General features: G+C 37.7%; 1 protein-coding gene across 4 annotated transcripts in view; it reads left to right on the top strand.

The window, feature by feature from the left end:
- The window catches only part of nckap1 (NCK-associated protein 1), a 62981-nt gene that overhangs the window by 1732 nt on the left and 40473 nt on the right, over positions 1-20776 (top strand). For 2 of the 4 annotated variants that reach the window (XM_023294524.3, XM_023294523.3), the window contains exons 2-3: positions 8356-8373; positions 17810-17920. In XM_023294524.3, coding sequence (XP_023150292.1) covers positions 8356-8373; positions 17810-17920 — 129 coding nt within the window. The remainder of the gene's footprint in view (positions 1-8355; positions 8374-17809; positions 17921-20776) is intronic. The other 2 variants (XM_023294526.3, XM_023294525.3) reach the window with 1 other exon arrangement.

The raw sequence follows: 20776 nt of genomic DNA, 5'->3' as shown, positions 1-20776 counted from the left end.
ACACACACACACAAAAAAAATGCTTGAATATCTTGTTTTTCCCCCCAAACCCAAGTTTACTGTTGCAGAGGAGGAAAGAAACCAGAAATATTCACATTAAAGAAAATAATAAGAGAGAATTTAGACTTTTTTCTTTAAAAATAACTCAAAACTAGTAAATAATCATCAAAATAGTTGATGATTAACTAATTGGTTAACAGGCGTACTCGAGTTGTTTTATAAATAACATTTTATAATCTGATTGTATTTTCAGAAATGTCAAATATGAAGAACATAAGTTGCATATATAATATAAGTAGTTAAAAATCTAAATATATGTACCTCAACATTGTTTTTAAACACAGTAGAGTAAATGCTTTATTGATTTCCCTAATTTTTATTTACATTGTTGATTAATCAGATTATTCTGTCTGTAAAATGTTTGTGACCAAAGATTCCAATTTACTCACAAAAAAGAAGAATTATGATCAAATGTCTTGTGTTGTCCACAACTCAATATTAAGATATTCAATTTACTTTAATAAAGGAAGATAGAAATCAGAAAATAATCACCTTTAAGAAGCTGCAAACAGAAAATGTAGACTTTTCTGGTTTAAAAAATTGTTCAATGATTATCAAAGTAGTTGCTGATTAATATAATAGTGATGGAACAGCTGACAACCAATCAATTAAATGATTAGTTGTGGGCTATTAAATGTCTGAAAATTATGGAATATGTATTTCAAAAAGCTCAAGATGACACAAGTTTTGTTTTAGTCATAACTCAAAGATATTATCTGTCTGTAAAATAACATAAAATATGTACAATAACATCTGCTAGTCACTAATATTCTCTGAAAGCCAAATGTTTCAGTTTTCTGACATTAAAAAACAAAGAAATGTGCTTGAATTTCTTGTTTTTCCCCCCAAACCCAAGTTTACTGTCACAGTAGAGGAAAGAAACCAGAAATATTCACATTAAAGAAAATAGTTAGAAAATGTAGACTAAAGTAGTTAAAACTGGAAGTATAAGTGCCTCAAAATAGTTTTTAAATACAGTAGAGTAAACGTGCTTTATTGCTTTCCCTAATTTTTTATTTGCTTTGTTGATTAATCAGGTTATTTTGTCTGTAAAATGTTAGAAAATATTTGAAAACAATATCTTCCAGTGACTGAAGATTTCAATTTACTCACAAGAAGAAGAATTATCATCAAATGTCTTGTTTTGTTCTCAACTTAATATTAAGATATTAAATTATACATACATAGAGGAAGAAAGAGAAAGAAAATAATCACCTTTAAGAAGCTACAAACAGATAACTTAGAATTTTCTGATTTAAAAAATTACTCAAAGATTATCAAAATAGTTGCCGATTGATATAAAAGTAATGGAATAGCTGAGAACCAATGAATTAACTGATTAAGTTTGAGCTATTAAATGTCAGAAAATGGTGAAAAAATGTTTTTTCCAGAATCCCGAGATACTCAATTTGCAGTTATAGACGAGGAAACACAAAATATTAACCTTTAATGAACTATTTTTCCTTCAGAAATTACTCACATCGACTATTAAAGTAGTTATCGGTTCATCATTTCAGCTCTATTATGCATAATATCAGTAAAAATGTTGGATAATTGCAAAAATAATTGAATATCCAATGAATTTATATCATATTTAGTATTGTCTGCATCAGAGCTGTGCCCACATTTAAATTAACATCTTCACCTCGGTGCAGCCGACACTGAAATCCAGAATATAAGACGTTTCTTGATGTTGCTAACTCTGAAGTGTGTTGCTGAAGTTTTCCACCAGTGGATGGTGTGTGGGAGAGAAGAGTAGTGGGTCTGTCTGTGTGGGATGAGCCTCTGTGCTTGTATGTATTATGAATAAAAAAACTAAAGCTGGAGAGAGTGAAAGAGGTCAGTCATCTCCTACCAACTTCCAATGAGAACAGAGTAGAAGTTAAACTGTCTGAGGGCTCATACTGTTTCCTCTGCTGCGTTTACGTCCCATTCGGTGTCAATCTGGGGTCACTAAAATGGTATTAAGTGCGTGAAATACAAACGCTGCAGCGAACACATCTGCATTTTAAATAAACACAGTATGAGCAGTCAGACACAGTTGAGATTTTGCTGCTGATTACTCTTCTTAACACGCCCTTCCTTCCTTTCCTCCTTCCTTCCTTCCTTCCTTCCTTCCTTCCTTTTTCTTTCTGTCTGTCCCATCATCTTCACATCTCTCCTGACCTGCCACCATAAATCTTCTCGACATATCCACTCTGAACTGCTGCTCATGTGTTCTTTTAATGCTTTCTTTTACCTCGTGATGCTAGAAAAAAAAAATTAAGCTGCAACCCAAAGCTAGAAACGAAAGAACCGCATCGTAGCCGTTTGGATTTCAATCCTGCAGGTTAGTTCTGCACATTTTTCTGGTTTAAAGTCTTAAAAACGCAGGCGGCAGACTTGGTTGTTTGGTTTCTACCTTTGGGAGTATTTCATGCACACTAACAGTAATGTTACCATCTGAGATCACAGCGATGTTCTTTTCCTTTCTGAGCATATTCACTCATCACACCATCGACTTATCTGCAGAAAAACCTTTAAAGTGAAGCCGCCTTAATTAATCGTGGCTGAGTGGCATTAAAGTTTTTGTTTATTGTGCTTATCTTTCAGCCGGTGGACCTTCTAACTTCATGTTTTGTCTTGCACACAGCACTTGCAGGGTGTTTGTTTGTCCTTAACCTTGCTTGCACTCAGGTAATAGTCTCCTAAGCTAGTTAGAAATGACCTGTTTGTGTGAGGAATAAATTGTCATGCAGGTTAGAGTCATAGACTTCATTTTAATTATTTGGTTGTTCTGCTTGTCAGATGTCAGATTTCTGCAGGAGTAAGTTACATTTCTGACACAGTTAAAACTTTTCTAGGGGTTAGTGGTTCTTGCAGGGTTTTTGCATGGAAGTGAATTCTATTTTCAGTCCCTCCAGGATTTCGTCTGCGTTTTTTGAGATTGTTACGGCCTAAAATGCCTGAATTCACAGCAGCTTTTCTAAAAAATTGTGATGTTTTAAGCGTATTCGTTGCGATGAAATTGCCGGAGACAGTGACCATTGCTAAAAAGTTGCATTTGTTCAGCTTTTAGAACATGTTTCAACATTTTAATTGACAATATTTATTCCTAAACTAATTCTTGAACATGCTCCACCCCATTCACACAAACTTCCATACCACAGTAGCACCAGCCAGATGCTGGTTTAACATGGCGTGGTTGGTAGATTTAAGGCACAAAATGATAGTTTGCTATTGAATGAATCATATTTGGACACATTTGTCAGTGGATTAAAAAGTTAATTTCACTTCCTGGCACACACGTGTTCACACACACGCTGACGGCTCGTCAATTAATCAAACTTACCTTCATTCTTTCAGTGTTCCAGCAGATCTGGATGTAACAACTTCCGTCACAGTGATGTGGTCTGGTAGTGGTCTGGTAGTGGTCTGACAGGTCTGGTAGTGGTCTGATAGTGGTCTGACAGGTCTGGTAGTGGTCTGATAGTGGTCTGACAGGTCTGGTAGTGGTCTGATAGTGGTCTGGTACTGGTCTGGTACTGGTCTGACAGGTCTGGTAGTGGTCTGGATGCAACAGCTTCCGTCATGGTGATTTATCTGGTCTGTGCTCCACTTGTTTCTTCTAATATGTTTGGCTGAAGAAAAGTGTTTGTCAGTCGATGATTTTCGTTTGTGTTCCACCACAGTATTACACGGGTATAAAACAGTTTAGCTCCGTTTTGGTGAAGAACATCAGGGAATTGTTTTTCACGTCTTTAGCAGTAATTTTTGTTGGTAAATGAGAGACATTAGAATCGGACATGTCTGCATCTTCAAACCATAACAAAGGAAGTGAATTCAGTGACCATGCGTTACATTTGTTCTGGGGACTGCTGTGATTGGTGGAACTCATGGGGAGGCGGGTCAAAATTGCGGAAAAGTTGCCATGATTGGACAAAATTGCAAGATTGCGCAGAATTCACTGAGATTGGTTGAGTTTGTGTTAATTGTTGCGATCGTAACATCGCGAATTCCTGGAGGGACTGAATTTTACAGAAAACTAGAATGGTTCTGCTTGTTTTTCCAGGTTGAGTTTTTTGGAGGGGGCGTTTTGAGGCCCTTAAGTTGATCATTAATCAGATATAGTAATTGTCTTTTGCATTGCATATTGGTTAAATAGCTGCTACTTTGTTCCAGTAAGAGTTATTAAAGTAGAGTTCACTGTTCCTCCTCCCGTTTCTGTGTTTCTACTGACTGCTGTTGTTTGTGTGAGACCAGGATTTTTTTGTACTACCGGCTGTTCGGTGCCAACATTTTCCACTGCTTCGTTCTTTACACTGTTTTTCTGATTCACAAAATCGTGTCTCTGTCTTTTGTTGTCCAGAATACACTGAAAGGTAGAGCCCGGTCACGGGTTTACCTACAGTACGGTGGCCCGGAGGGGACAGTTGCACTTAATAATTAACTACCGGGGGAGAAAATTTACAGGTTGACATTTAATGAAGGACACGCTGATCACCGGGGGCATTTTTATGCCTCGTTTTTTATTTCAAGGGCATTTTATGAGTGAGATGAGGGCAAATTCCCAAAGACCTCCATAAATTTCTCAAGGTCGGAATGAATGATGCTGAATTTGATCAGATCGGTGGCAGATTTGATATTTTTAATCAGTTGCGCTTTGATTTGAAAAGACAAAATTCAGTTGGAGCGACTTCAGAGATGTGTAGTCATGCCATAGAGGACTGTGGACATGCAGGTTTTCTTTGAAAGTGAGGACTTATTTTTGGTCGAATCGGCTCCATCACCTGTTGTGGTGTTTGGATGAAAACCTGCAGATTTTCAGCTTTTGATGGCTTCACTGCACATCTGTGGTTCAGTTGGCAGCAGGCCTTTAGATGTGTTTGCTGAGGGATTCCCTTTCCTCATCTGCACTCCAGCAAGCCGCATAAATACACGCTAATTTCTGTTATGTAATAAATACTACAAGAGATGTCCTCTGGATCCGGTCAGTTATCCACTGGAAGAGTCGACGCTGATCATGTTGCAGAAAAGGATCAAAACAAAGTGTCAGAGCTTGTTAGATGAAATTATGTGTTTAAAATATACAAACTAAAGTGTTAATATTTCACCAGTTTCTGTCTTGCTGTCTGTTTTCCTTAACTGTTCTTGTCCTTCTTTTTTTTTTTTTCTTCTTCTACTTCCCAAGGAGGAACTCAACAGATAAGAAAACTGACCAATCACCAGAAAGTTAAAGTGTTTATGGCCTGGTCATTATCTGCTCTAAAGGCCTGTCAGTGCTTCAGCTTTCTGCAACGCTATAGACGCTGTTGGCCAAAGCAGAATTTTCGGTTATTAGTTTGTTTCTCTTCATGGAGGGCTGTGGCTTTTTAACACTAAAAACATATCTTCTCTACAAAGAATGGCTGACCTGACTTTTCCTCTCCTGTATCCAGTCTTCATTTAGTGTTCTGTAGCAGTGAGATACCGGCCAGATGAAGCCCAATAAGGCAGCGCAGGTGGCCGTGTAATTACAGCCATTAATAGTAAAAAGTAAGATTTAAACTGTTATTAAAAGGGTTTGGTCACAGTCAGTAGTGAGGATCCTGATCTGATTAGTTCAGGTCAGATGGTTCTAATAGAGAAGTCATATTAACCTGCTGAGACTGGATTTGACAGTAGCATTAATATTTGAGAGTTTGAAAAGAAAAAAATTCTTGATTTTTATTCCTTAGATATATATATATATAGTCATGTTTATCAGCAGATTTTACAGTTGAAATATCATCCCGTCAGAGCTCACTGGCCCTGGTTTCAGGGAGTCGCTCTCTAAATTACTGCAGTTTGACATTTCAGAACTTTAATTTCACCACATACAGAAGGACCCTGATGGTTTTTATCTGTGAGGTAAATTTGTGCTGCAGAACCCAAACCAGAGCCATTAAAACCAGATTATTCCATCTCAAAGCATCCCATTTTTCAAACAGTTTCTGCTCGATCATCTCTGATTTGCCTAGAAATCTTCTAAAATATGGATTTTTATGAAGATATTTGTAAAATTTTAATTGAATCAAATGTTTTCTGAGAAAGTTTTTGCTCAAATTGGCAGCATTTTGTTTTGGAGGAAGGATTATATTTGGAGAACTATTGAAATTTGAGAACTCTATTCTACTTTGATAAGTCAGGCTTGCAGTATATCTGTTTTTGTGGTAGAACATACCTGCTGAGTCACTTATGAAACTTTTTTCATTAAGTATTTCATAATGAAATTTAGTTTTTTTTGTATGATTGTTGCATGTAGCTACATATGATTTGAAAAGTATCACCAGTTGACCTCTGTGTTACCAATTATTGTATGAGCTGAAAGATGAGATAACAGCTTAATTTTTTAGTATTTAATCCCACATGGATCCTGAGATGATTTGATCTGCTTGTCCGATTCTGAATTAATGACATGGTGAGAAATAATAGTGAAAATTTCATGCTTTTAGTTTTTCGTAGATCCTGAGATATGGTCATTCAAACATGGTTTCAAATGTAACTGAGTGAAAAAAAATGTTTTGAAAGCAAGTCGACAGGCAATTTTCAAAAACAAATTATATTTTAAAGTGTTTGGTACACTATTGATGAAAAGTTTGGGGTCACTTAGAAATGTCCATAATTTTGAAAGAAAAGCAGTTTTTTTTTCAATGAAGATGACATTAAATGAATCAGAAATACAGTCTAGTCCAGGAGTGTCAAACTCATTTTAGTTCAGGACCCGCATTCAGCCCAATTTGATCTCAAGTGACCAGTAAAATCACAGCATAATAACTAATAAATAACAACAAATCCAAATTTTTCTCCTTTGTTTTAGTGCAAAAAATGTATTCTGAAAATGCTCGTGTTTAACAAATAATAATCAGAAACATCAAGGCAATTTCAACAATATTATGCCTCAGTTTATCATTTACAGATTACAACTCTATATCTGAAAAGGCACATAACATTCAGTCGCAGGTATCTGGAACTGAACAACATAGCATTTTTACTTTATGACCAAGAGAACATGTCAAGATGTAGAAATTATTGTAAATTTACATTCATTTCCACATCTGGGTAATAATCCTGACCACCACATCATACAAGCTAAAGTGGAAACTAGTCAGGGAGAAGTTGTCTCCTGCCTTGGAAATGTATTAAATTTATGCATAAAAAATGCATAAAAGCTGTGACAGTGCATGAGAAATAGGGTTCCACCAAACCAAGCTGTTGTACTAAAGCTGCGAACTGACATTATATTTCAGTGTCTTCTCTGTAATTTTTACACTCTGCAAAGTCATCCGCGGGCCTGATTGGACCCTCTGGTGGGCCGGTTTTGACCCGCAGACTTTATGTTTGACACACCTGGTCTAGATTTTGTTAATGTGGTAAATGACTATTGTAGCTGGAAACAGCTGATTTTTAATGGAATATCTCCATAGAGGTACAGAGGAACATTTCCAGCAACCATCACTCCTGTGTTCTAATGCTACATTGTGTTAGCTAATGGTGTTGAAAGGCTCATTGATGATTAGAAAAACCCTGCAGTTATGTTAGCACATGGATAAAAGTGTGAGTTTTCATGAAATTGTCTGGGTGGCCCCAAACTTTTTAACAGTAGTGTAGATCAGTCTAAAATATAACAGTTAATATTTGAAATATCTTTAGTTTCTGATGGAACAGTTTCCAGCCAATCAGAGGTGGTGGAGCAGAACGCTGCAGATGATTTGAGATGCAGTGACCTGAAATAAGCGCATCATGTTGCCGACTGTGACTCCGACACGATAAACTCCAACATGCATCAGAGCATCACAGACTCCGTCCTTCAGCAATCAGAAACGCTGCATTGTCAGTTACTAAGCAACAGCAGAAATGTGGAGCAGCATCGCAGCCAGGGGCCAAACTTTGTCCTCTCAGCGTTGGGTTTAAGACCGAGGAGCGTCAGCCATATTATTATCCCTCTTATCATGGAAGTGTTGCTGTCGGTGTGGTGAGGAGCGTAGGCAGCGACGCTACACCTTGATACCGTCACCACGGCGTGCGTTAAACCAAGTGTTAATGTGATAACATGTGAGCGCAGCATGTCCTGTTGTTTATTTATGTGTTGTGTTGAAGAGAGCTGCCAGAAGGGCTTTCCTACTGAACTCAGATCTGCAGAAAACACCTGTATGAGCGGCTGTGTGACGACTTGTGTGTGTGTTTGTGTGTCTGAATGTGTGGACCAGTGATCCAGCTCTTTGTCTGGGTGGGCTCTTTGTTTTGATTTCTTCTCTTCTTCTCTCCGTTCCAATGCTTCCCCCCTCTCCTATGCAGCAAGGACAAGTTTGGAAGGTTTGCAAAATTTATCACCTTCCACTGATGAAACCCGTCCCCCCTTCACCCTTCCTCCTCCTCCTCCTCCTCCTCTTCCTCCTCCTGGCTACCTGTACTGATCTGTTGGTCCTCTCCTTTGTGCCTCACTCCTCCTTCATGTCTGAATCTGTAATGCTGAGAGTAAGGCTGGGCTCCATCCACTGTCAGTTCTACACAGTGCAAATTCAGTGTGTTCTTCATTTGCTTCTGATCCGGCATCCACACCAACATTATTTTTTCTCTTTTATGTTCCTCTTAGAGCACATGCATTACCTGCCAGTGTACTGGACTGCAAAGCAAAAGCCAGAACTAGATTTGACGCTTATTTTTTTAGTTCCTGATGTGAACATGGCATGTAAATATGCCAGTAACTGACAAAACTATACAAACATTTGTTAAAAGTCTCGAGTCACCAAACTGTTGTGCATTGATAGTTTTTCAGGTTAAATTACGTTTATTCAACTGTTTATTAATAGATGCTGTCCCTTTACTGCTCCTGTAATGTCCATAAATTAGCTGCTCAGTCTTTTTTTTCAATGCAAAAAGTCCTTTTATAGGCAAAATTTTGATCATAAAAAGTTGTTAAATTGTTTTCGAATTGGTTTTCAAGTATTTTTAGCAGAGAAGAAGCGCAAAAACATTGACAACTGCAGAATAATGAGTGAAGATTTTTCATAAACACCCTTTAAGGGATTATTATTATTATAAGTAAGTAATTTTGTGGTTTCCGTTAACCTTTTTTAATGTAATACTTCAAAATGTGCATAAAACTGCGATGCAGAAACAGAGCTAGATATGAAAACAATTCCTTTATGTTGCTTTCAAGTACCTGTGGGAATCGCTAATATCCAACTTTTAAGAGTCATGTGCTGTACTGCTCCACACATATATAGCTAGAAATTCAACCAGAAACAAAAATGATTAGGATAATGTGATTTTGGTAGTTTTGCAGAGCGCTAGAACTTCCTACAGTCACTTGAACACACCAACAAGTTGGACTGCTGCTAAAGATTATGTTGACAGTTAAATTAAGTTTATTCTACTGTTTATTAATAGATGTTGTCACTTTTCTGCTCCTGTTAGATCCATAAATTAGCTGTTCAATCATTGTTTTTATCCAAAAAAGTGCTTTTTTTAGACCCAAGAAGCTGTTAAATTGTTTTCGAATTGGTTATTTAAGTATTTTTAGCAGAGAAGAAGCTCAAAAACATCAACGACTGCAGAATGAGTGAAGATTTTTCATAAAGCCTCATTAAGTGATTATAATAAAGTAATTTTGCAGTTTCCATTTACCTTTTCTGCAGTGATGCTTCAAAATATTCATATAACTACGATGCAGAAAAACAGCTAGATATGAAAACGATTCCTTATGTTGATTTCAAGTACCAGTGGGAGTCAGGTGATGTGCAGCACCACACATGTATAGCTAGAAATTCAACCCAGAAACAAAAATGATTAGGATAATGTGATTTTGGTAGTTTCTCATAGAGCTGGAACTTCCTACAGTCACTTGAACACAACAAGAAGTTGGACTGCTGCTCAGGATTATGTTGGTGGTTAATTAGTTGCAGGTTAAATGAAGTTTATTCTACTGTGTATTAATAGATGTTGTCACTTAACTGCTCCTGTTAGATCCATAAATTAGCTGTTCAATCATTGTTTTTATCCAAAAAAGTGCTTTTTTTAGACCCAAGAAGCTGTTAAATTGTTTTCGAATTGGTTATTTAAGTATTTTTAGCAGAGAAGAAGCTCAAAAACATCAACGACTGCAGAATGAGTGAAGATTTTTCATAAAGTGAGCATAAAAGCGTTTTTGTAGAAGTAATTTTGCAGTTTCCATTAACCTTTTCTACCGTGATTCTTCAAAATGTTCTTAAAACTACGATGCAGAAACACAACTAGATATGAAAACGATTCCTCATGTTGCTTTCAAGTACCTGTGGGAATCTCTATTATGTAACTTTTAGGAGTCAGATGATGTTCAGCTCCACTAATACCATCAAGTTGCACTGCTCCTAATTATGCTCTTGGTTAATTAGTCTTAATTTCTTGATGAGTTGATCAGCTGTTTAGTTTTTAAAATGTCAGAAAATGGTGAAAAATATCCACAAAGGCATCTTGTTTTGTCCACAACCCAAAGAAAACGTTACTCAAACCTATTAGGATTATGTTGATGGTTAAATTAAGTTTATTCTACTGTTTATTAATAGATGTTAACTGCTCCTGTTAGTTGCATAAATTAGCTGTTCAATCATTTTTTTTATCCAAAAACTTTTTTTGTAGGCAAATCTTTAATCCTAAAAAGTTGTTAAATTGTTTTCGATTTGGTTTCCAAGTATTTTTAGCAGAGAACAAGTGCAGAAACGTGGACGGCTGCAGAATAACGAGTGAAGGTTTAGTAGCCAGCAGGCAGCCCAGGCAGCCTGCCAGCTCTTTGCAGGTTTTAGTGGTTCTCTAGTGGTTCTGTTTCTAATCACGAGACTGTTGGATTCTTTGGAGCTCTTTTTCTTTTCTTTTCGCGGCAGTTAATCCCCCTCCTGGTGAAAATGAGAGCGCTCACACTGAGAGGAACGACAGACGTAAACGGATCCATCTCAGGGAGGAGCTGCTTTACAGGGACTCTGAAGCAGCCGTGAAAAGGCTCCAAGCGGCGCTCAAATATTGCATCCAGTAATTAGCAGCCGTAATTAGTTTTCAGATGTGCAGGGTTTTTTTTGCGTCGCAGGGTCCCCCACCATATGTCGGTCAGCTCGGGGACCCTGTCATGAGCTCAGCTGTTAATTGCTACTCGGAGTGGAGACGATGGTGGAGGCGAGACTGAGGTCTGTTCTGGTATCCAGGCAACAGCTCCCCAACTCCTTCCCGACCACGGCTGATCCTCAGCTTATTCCCATAACCCCGTCCCTCCATCCACCACGCCCCTCCTTCCATCCATCCCTCCATCAGCCCCCCCACCCCACCCAAACCCAGCCAGCCAGCTTACTGCACTAGCCACCACCAGCACTAATGGACATGCCATTTAAATGACAGAAAATATTAATGTCTCTTCTGTGATGCTGAGCAACTAGACATGCAGCTATGCTCGTTATTTCTGGAGATATAATAACTAATAATGCTTGGTGACTTGTAATGGTGTGGCTAGAGCTACAAATTCAGTTTCTAGAAGATGCTAAACAAGTTTTGCAAATTATTCTGAAGGTTTGACATGTTTTAGCCCATTAATTAAAACTTATTCATATCTAGAGTGTAGGTGCAATAAATTACCCTTTAGTTCTTTATCAAATCCTGTCAACTTTAATACACTTCTGTTAACAGGAAGTAGTCACGTTTCCATAAAACTGTGAAGGGAATTCGATTCAAGCTTTTAAAATAAAAAAGAAAAACTAAGTTGGTACTGTTTCCATTGTAGCGTTGTAGATGTCAGAAGCAGAACTAGTTGTTTACCAACTGCAAAAAAAAAACTCAAAGAAGAAGAAACTAAGAAGACAAGATAAATGGTGACAAATCTTCAGCAATCATTCTTAATCAGGAAGTTGTAATTATTCTTTCTTGTCAGCTGATATTGTTCATGTTTCATGCTGTCAGAGGCAATTAATTAAATAAAAAGGTGTTTCTGACTCATGAAGCTCATTAGATTTTTCCTTAAATCCCACTTAAGTGAGCATAAAAACGTTTTTTTTTGTGCACATAATATTCATGAATCTTTTCTACCGTGATGCTTCAAAATGTTCATAAAATTACGATGCAGAAACACAGCTAGTTATGAAAACGATCAATTTATGTTGCCTTCAAGTACCTGGAATCTCTTATATCTAACTTTTAGGAGTCTCGTGTTGTACAGCAGCACTAATGTATAGTTAAAAATTATAGATAGATAGATGGATAGACTATAGGCAGAAAGATAAAGGATAGACAGACAGACAGACAGACAGACAGACAGACAGACAGACAGACAGACAGACAGACAGACAGACAGACAGACAGACAGACAGACAGACAGACAGACAGACAGACAGACAGATAGATAGATGCTTTATTAATCCCGAGGGAAATCCAAGGTGATAAGGATAATGTGATGTTGGTAGTTTCTCAGAGCGCTAGAATGTCCAACAGTCACTTGAACACACCAACAAGTTGGACTGCTACTAAGGACTGTGTTGATGGTTAATTAGTCTCAATTTCTTGAGGAGTTGATCAACTGTTTGTTCTTTAAAATGTCAGAAATTTGGGGAAAATATCCAAAAAGGCACCTTTATATGTCCACAACCCAAAGAAAACATTACTCAAACCTAATAAATTATCAAAAAAATTGATGATTAATCTAGTAGTTGACAACTAATTGATAAATTGTTGAAGCTCTACCCAAAAGAAAGTCAATAAATCAATTAATTTTATTGCAAAACACTAACGAATATACTAACAAAATGTGGAAGTTACCAAGAAACTCTCAGACTTCGTTTTAAAGTAGTTTGTCGAATGAAAACAGCAGCTAAAAGTCAGTCAGAGTTTGGGCTAAAACATGACAGAACTCTCCAGTCAGCATCCAGATGTTGTGCAGTAACCAGACAGTGTTTCTTCCACAGTTCCCCGGCGTCAGTCAAAGGGTAACTACACTGTAGGTAGTCTGCTGTAGGACGAGGCTCAGAGGAGTGCTGTGTTAGCAGATCTGCCAGGCTTGTGCTTTTGCAGTTGCATGGATTCCACAGTCACATCTTGGTTCCTTGTTATTCAGTCAACTGAAGGTAAAACTCAGCCCGCCTCTCACACACCTGAGCAGATGTTGTTGAGCAAACACGCCGTCGACGGTGTGAATCTGCTGAGGTGTGAGAGTCGTGTTCACGAGGAAACAAGCTGCGACTCCAGGTCCAGTGTGTCATCGATGGGTAGTGAAACCATGTTGGTGTTGTGTGTTTCTGTGTCCAATCCCTCCATAGTGTCCAAGTGTTTCTGTGTTTGAGGTCCTGCAGCAGTGAGTGTGTTCCAGACGTAGACCTGTAAGAGCTGAGCATGTCGGTGTTCCTCAGCTGACACACAAACTAAACCGGGTTCTAACACAAGTAGTCTAGTTGACCTTCCTTTGTCGTGTCAGGATCATTTTTACAGACAATTATTTTATGCCTGCACCTGTTTGCATCCGTTTTGCAAAGTGACAGCAGCTGTTTCCTTATGATGAACCCTCTGAACTCCAAGAAGTTTTGAAGAAGTCACATTTTTACTCACTGTGGGCTCATTTTTACTGCAATATTAAGTCATAACCCTCTTTAAAAACAACACAGATGTGGCTAGAAGGACAGAAAATTCTATACACTACCACTTAACTCCTTTAGAGCAACTTTCATTCATGTACACTACCGTTCAAAAGTTTGGGGTCACTTAGAAATGTCCTTGTTTTTGAAAGAAAAGCTTTTTTTTTTTTTTTCCAGTCAAGATAACATTAAATGAATCAGAAATACAGTTTAGACCAGGGGTGTCAAACTTGCTTTAGTTCAGGTTCCACATTCAGCCCAGTTTGATCTCCAGTGATCAGTAAAATCACAGCATAATAACCTATAAATAACCATAACTCCTAATGTTTCCTTTGTTTTTCGTGCAAAAAAGTACATTCTGAAAATAATCTTTTTAATATAAGATAAGAAAGCTGTATTGTCATTGTACACGGTGTACAATGAAATTCCGGATGACTTTCCCCCTTTTAAACATGCAAGATAAATAAGTTAAGAAAATAAAAAATAACTAAATAGTGGAGTAAAAGATCTAAATAGTAGGGCTGGACCCGAATTACATAAGTGACACAAACGAGATAGAAAATGACAAAAGCAAGAAACAAAACAACAAAAAATTGACAAAAAACACAAGCGAGACAAAAAAACACAAAACGATACTAACGATACACAAAACAACGTGACCCCAAACTTTTGAACAGTAGCGTAAATAATGCCATAAATCCTTTTTTAAAAAGAATTTGTTCAATTATTTATGTTACAGTAACGGAATAACCATGAATCAACATGTGCAGCGTTTGTCCAGCGACCCACAGGTGTTAATGATACTGGAAAAATAAATTGTCACTCTGCATACTATAGATATTTAACTATTTCCATTTTTAATGTTTGTTTTGTGTGACTGCAACTTTGCCAAAGAGTTCCAGATTTTTTTGTCTGGTGACTTTTGGTCGTAGCTGAGTCACTAACGGCCTCTTAGCTGCACAGAGGAACACGGAAGTTTTAGTTTTTTTTTTCAGAATGTGGTTAGAGAAGTGGTGTATTTTGGGCAGATTTTTAAATGTCACATGTAGAACAAAATTTTGCACTTAGATTTGATTAATTTTCCCAACAGAAAAGGAGAGATTAGATCAGGGACCTTTAAAAAAAACCTCTGATTCTCTTTGTTTTTTACAGTTTCTGGCTCTAATAAATGTTTTAATTTTAAGACATCTCAGCTTCCAAACACGACACTTTTTGGGGTTCAGAGGCTTAAACCACAGTAGCGGCTCTGTTGTTATTCGGTAACAGTCGTAGGCAGTCTGTAAATGTTAATAATGACAGAAAATTAAATCCTCAACGCCAGAAAAACATGAGATTTGTGTTCACACAGACCACAACATAAAATGCGACTGTTGTTTTATTAGACTTGGGAGTGAAATAAAGTCAAAACCTTACTTTTTACACATCAACAGATGAACTTTCAGCCTGCATTTCATCTCGTTTTACTACCTGGATCGTCAGTTTACCTCCTGTGCTTGTGTTAACTAGCATGTGTTGCTGTGTGGTGGTTTCATTTTGTACTGGCCGATGCTGGAAACGTTTCAGCGCCATGCAAACTGAAATCCAGGTTTATGGTTGTGGTGCCGTTTGGGTCATTACTAGCTGTGATACTGGAGGTAGAAACACTGCATTTATAGCGTAGTTTGTGTCGTAGACTTCATTTTGGTAACGTCATGTTACTTTTTCTGGCTTTTCTCAGTGTGTGCTTCCCCTTCTCTAAAGTTGAACCTTAACCACGAGGAACTGAATTCTCAGAACGGTCGGAGCCGCTGACCGCTTCTAGGATTGTTCCTCGGTGTTGGCAGCCAATAAACTTTCTACATTCACTCTGTTTATGGCACATGCATGGATCACATCTTCCTCACCATCCACTACTACACTACCCATAATGCATGAGTGCTGCTGCTTCCTGCCAGAGTCGAGGCAGTCGAGCAGAAACTGCAACACCTGTAGAGGAGGATATTAATGAGCAGACAAAAGAGAAATAATGGAGACTCTGAGGAAAGACTTTCTCTCTCTTTTCCTTCATCCTCTCATTTCTCACTGTCCATTCTTTACTTCCCTCCTTCCTTTCCTTCACCACGTTTCTCTGTTTCATTCGGTCCTACCTGTCCGTCGCTCTGCCTGTCATGCAGTGGAACTAACCGCTCAGAGGCACCGTTTGAAACTGAAACCTCTCATTACCTGCAGCTCTCAGCGGTTCTCAGCCTTTTTACATTGTGGAAAGCTTTTAGTTTGCTCAGTTTGCTGGAAATGGATAGCAAAGAAAAAGCTGTCACACTCAAGTAGCTAATAGTTTCAATTTTAAAAATGGCTGAAATGGCCAATCAGACGTCAAGATAGTTGACAGATTAGTGCAACTGTTAAAATGTGACACTAAAGTTTCAGATGCTGAACCCTCTGAACCCTCATTTTTTACTCTGATAAAATGGTAACTCTACAGACTATACAAGGGGTCTCGACTTACGTTGGAATTCTGTTTCTACGGCGCGACGTAACTCGATTTTCGCTGTAAGTCGGAACTCACATATGTACATAAGTACCTATTGGTGCTTTTCCACTGGCACCTACTGGACTCGACTCGGTTTAGGTCGTTTTCCATTACAGTTGAGCACCACCTCATCGTGGGTGGAGTCACAAACACTCACCGTCCTCCAGCATGGTCTCCAATAATGCAGCGGTGGAGTCGAGGCCACTCTCCTCCCGTTGCTCGCCGGTCGGTGCCCGTAAATGGCGTCTGTTTGACTAAACCATGAACCATGAACAATATCAGCTGACAAGAACTAATAATTACAACTTCCTGATTGAGAATGATTGCTGAAGACTTGTCACCATTTATCTTGTCTTCTTAGTTTCTTCTTCTTTGAGTTTTTTTTAGCAGTTGGTAAACAACTAGTTTTGCTTCCGACCTCTACAACGCTACAACGGAAACAGTACCAACTTGGTTTTTCTTTTTCTTTTAAAGGTTTGCCTCGAATTCCCTTCACAGTTTTATGGAAACGTGACTACTTCCTGTTGACAGAAGTGTATTAAAGTTGATAGGATTTATAAAGAACTAAAGGGTAATTTATTGCACCTACACCGCGTGATGATTTGTTTAATGTCGCAAACGCTGTACATCAGAATGATGGAACAAGACTTTCTTAACAAATTTATGGAAGACGGCATCATAACCACGAAATGCTGTAAGTTGAGGACGTCGTGTGCATTTAAACCAAAAACATCCTCAAATTTTCGTCTCAACTTTTCTGGTTGCAGCTCAGTCACTACTGGCTTCACAGCTGCAACGAGAATTACAGAAATGTGTTTTTTTACAGAATCTGATTAATACAAAGTGCATTTTTTTGGTGAATTTTCAAATAAGACACGTAAAATAAAGTGATTTGGATGATTGTAGATTCTAATGGAAGGACACGATAATTCATTCCAAGGTCGTACGAAAACACAAAAAGTTTAACAGTTCATTTTTGGCGAATTTTAAACTAGACACGCAGAATAAAGTCTTTGGCTTTATAGACAAAACTAAAAGTTGCACGTGAGATCTTTGAGGACCATCGGAAAGTGAGAAATATGACAATTTACTTTCTTTTTTTTTTAAACATCGCATCCTTTAAATCCTGCCGGCAGGTTTTTTGGGGTTCAGAGGGTTAAAACATCTTTCTAAAACTTCAGATGATCACAGAAACAGTGAAAAAAAGTGTTTTTACAAGTCATATTTGTCTAATAAATTAATATTTTAATGTCTTGATTCAGTCGCTGAGAACCACTGATCAGTTCAGGCTCTTGCTCAGTCTTTTCTAACGGTTGAACCTGGTTTATCCGAACAAACCGCAGACTTCCAAACTGTATTCAGCAGCACATCGACCCTGTTAACATGTGCATCTAAATAAAAACTAGACTGCACACGTTACTGCATCCAGTTTGTTTTATTTCATGCAGCGCTGTCAGTATTTCATTTACCCAAACCCTCCTCTAATCTGGTCCTGGGATAAACCAGGTTTAACTGTGAGCGTTTCCACGGTGACGCCCGAACATCCAACATGTCCGACTGTGAGGAAAGAACCACCAGAGTAGAGAGTCCAGGTGTTCCAGTAGCAGCAGTGTGGCTTTAGCTTCGTCCCTCCTCACCTCTTCCTCTCCTCTTCTTCCAGGCCTGTGGCGACCCGAAGGCTAAACCCTCCTACCTGGTCGACAAGAACCTCGAGTCTGCCGTTAAATTTATCGTCAGGAAGTTTCCCGCCGTGGAGACGCGGAACAATAACGTAAGTTCACCTGCATGTCTGTCTGCAGCATGTTTTCTGTTGTAGAGAATGAATGAAAGAGTGTTTGCAGGTGTGTTTGGTTTGTCTTCAGGTGTGTAACTGAACATTTTCAATCTTGTAATGCCTACAGTAGCATTTGGAAAATAGATGCATTAGTAAAAAACTTTAGCCAAACAGATCTGGAAAATGTATTAAAATATGTTGAGCCAGGTTATAATATTTTGAACTGTTGTCTTATATAATTATCAGGATGTTTATGATAATAAATAATTAACTAAAATACAGTAAAATGTGCTACTTAGCCACACGATTCCCTGAACAAGATAATATCTGAGAGCAGAAACTGTAAACATACCAACAGCTATCAGTCAGAAAGAAAGAAAGAATGTGGTTTAATCTGGTAAATGTCACAAATAATATTCACAAAGCCCAGTGTGAGGCTGTAACATCGCTTTACTCAATCTGAATAACTAAAACAAAACTACATTTATGTAAAACTTTTCCTGCAAGTGGTGTAACTAATTGTTGATTATTTTCGTGATAAATCGTTTGGTCAAAAAAAATGTCAGAAAATTATGAAAAATGTCAATCATAACCCAAAGATATTCCATTTACAGTTGCAGAGAAATAAAGAAAACTGCAACATATTCACATTTAGGAAGCTGAAATCACAAAACTGTTAAAGTATTATCCCAACTAATTAATCATTTATCAGAAGAGTTAATCAATATTGTTAATCTCGATTAATCGATTAGTTTGGTCTGTTAAATGTCCAAACCTTGTGAAAAAATGTCAATCGACATCGACAACTATATAATTAATCATTGCAGCTCTAATTGTACTTTTGAAACATTAATCAGAATAAAAATATTGATAATCTTTATTTTTAGAGCACGTTTTAGACAGTATTGTCATTTGGTTAAACATTTTTAAGGGAAATAAGAGTTTAGAGGAAATTAAAGCTCAATCAAAATCAGTGAAGACATCTAAAGACATCTGCCTGAAAAGCTTAAAGAGACTAAAAACAACATAAGAGACACAAAATGATCCAAATTAGACACACAAAACAACAACAAAACAACACAAAGAGGACACAAAATGACATAAATGAGACACCAAACAACCGAAAGGAGGCAAAACTGTCCAAAGGAGACATGCAACAGGGGACATAAAGGAAAAATAAAACACAAAATACCACAAACTAGACAAAAAAACAGCACAAAACAACAAATAAACATACACAAAACAACACAAAGCAAAAATTCATCACTCTGCAATATAATCTGAATGTCAATGTACAGATTTCTGAGAAAAAAATTAGAAAATTTAAATTTACATTCAGTTTGAGTAGTGTTCTGTTTTTCAAAAATACAGTTAAAAACTATAAAATCTGAAACATTTTGTAGTAAAAGAAAAACTAATCAGTGTAAACAGCAGGATTCTCATAAAACTGACTGTGTGAAGTGGAAAATTTGACAAAAGAATGACAAAAGTCAGACACAAAAAGATTGAAATGAGACAAAACTGTCCTAATTATCAACATTAATTGTGCAGTTTTACATAAATATTAATGAACCAATCCAGTCAGTGTTAGTTTACACCCTAAAGCAATCAGATAATCTTCAGATTATACCAATAAACAGCAGTAATTAGTTTTGTCTGTTCAGTTTTTAAGTGTTTAAGTGAAAACAGACAACGAAGGGTGTTCTATATTGTGTGTGTGTGTGTGTGTGTGTGTGTGTGTGTGTGTGTGTGTGTGTGTGTGTGTGTGTGTGTGTGTGTGTGTGTGTGTGTGTGTGTGTGTGTGTGTTATGAACGAACTAAACAGTCATTGCTCATCAAATGTTTCTTTCAGCTTTACTCGTTAGCTTAGCTTCTGGCCTGTTTGTTTCTGTGAAAGTGTCATTTAGCAAACAGCTGCGTGTGTGTGTGTGTGTGTGTGTGTGTGTGTGTGTGTGTGTGTGTGTGTGTGTGTGTGTGTGTGTTATGAACGAACTAAACAGTCATTGCTCATCAAATGTTTCTTTCAGCTTTACTCGTTAGCTTAGCTTCTGGCCTGTTTGTTTCTGTGAAAGTGTCATTTAGCAAACAGCTGCGTGTGTGTGTGTGTGTGTGTGTGTGTGTGTGTGTGTGTGTGTGTGTGTGTGTGTGTGTGTGTGTGTTATGAACGAACTAAACAGTCATTGCTCATCAAATGTTTCTTTCAGCTTTACTCGTTAGCTTAGCTTCTGGCCTGTTTGTTTCTGTGAAAGTGTCATTTAGCAAACAGCTGTGTGTGTGTGTGTGTGTGTGTGTGTGTGTGTGTGTGTGTGTGTGTGTGTGTGTGTGTGTGTGTGTGTGTGTGTGTGTGTGTAGCTAACTGCTTTATTCAGTATAACTGTGCAGAAATTGTCTCTTACGTTGTTTTCTGCTTTGTTTCTGTGTTTGTTTGTGTTCTGCATGCTAAAACTTGGCTTATTCCGGACTTGTGCTTTTTGGTAAGTTTTTGTATCTAAGTTTCTGTAACTTTTTTTTTTGTATTTAAGTTCACGAACCTGAGTTTTGTACTGATGTAATTTTGTATTTTTTTAAAGCTGTTTTTGGAGTGTGTTTTGCTTTGCTCCGCTTTTTCCTCCTCTCTGCTGGCAGCTTTGTTTTTTATTTCCTCTCCTTCATCCACTGAGTGACTGTGTGGCCGGTTAGCTAGTTTCTACCTGGTTGGAACTCGTTAAACCGACCTGCTGGTGTCTGAATGAGCTGGCCGTCTGCAACAAGGAGGGTTTTAAACAGCAGAACCACTCATCTGCTGTCAGTTTACTGTCAATATTGGCTTTTTCTGCAGAAGTCTGGTCTGAATCAGTGAGTTTTTCCAAATTC

The sequence above is a fragment of the Amphiprion ocellaris genome, chromosome 16 (assembly GCF_022539595.1).
Source record: "Amphiprion ocellaris isolate individual 3 ecotype Okinawa chromosome 16, ASM2253959v1, whole genome shotgun sequence".
In the NCBI taxonomy this organism is placed as follows: domain Eukaryota; kingdom Metazoa; phylum Chordata; class Actinopteri; family Pomacentridae; genus Amphiprion; species Amphiprion ocellaris.
This window is presented reverse-complemented; position numbering and strand designations above follow the sequence as displayed.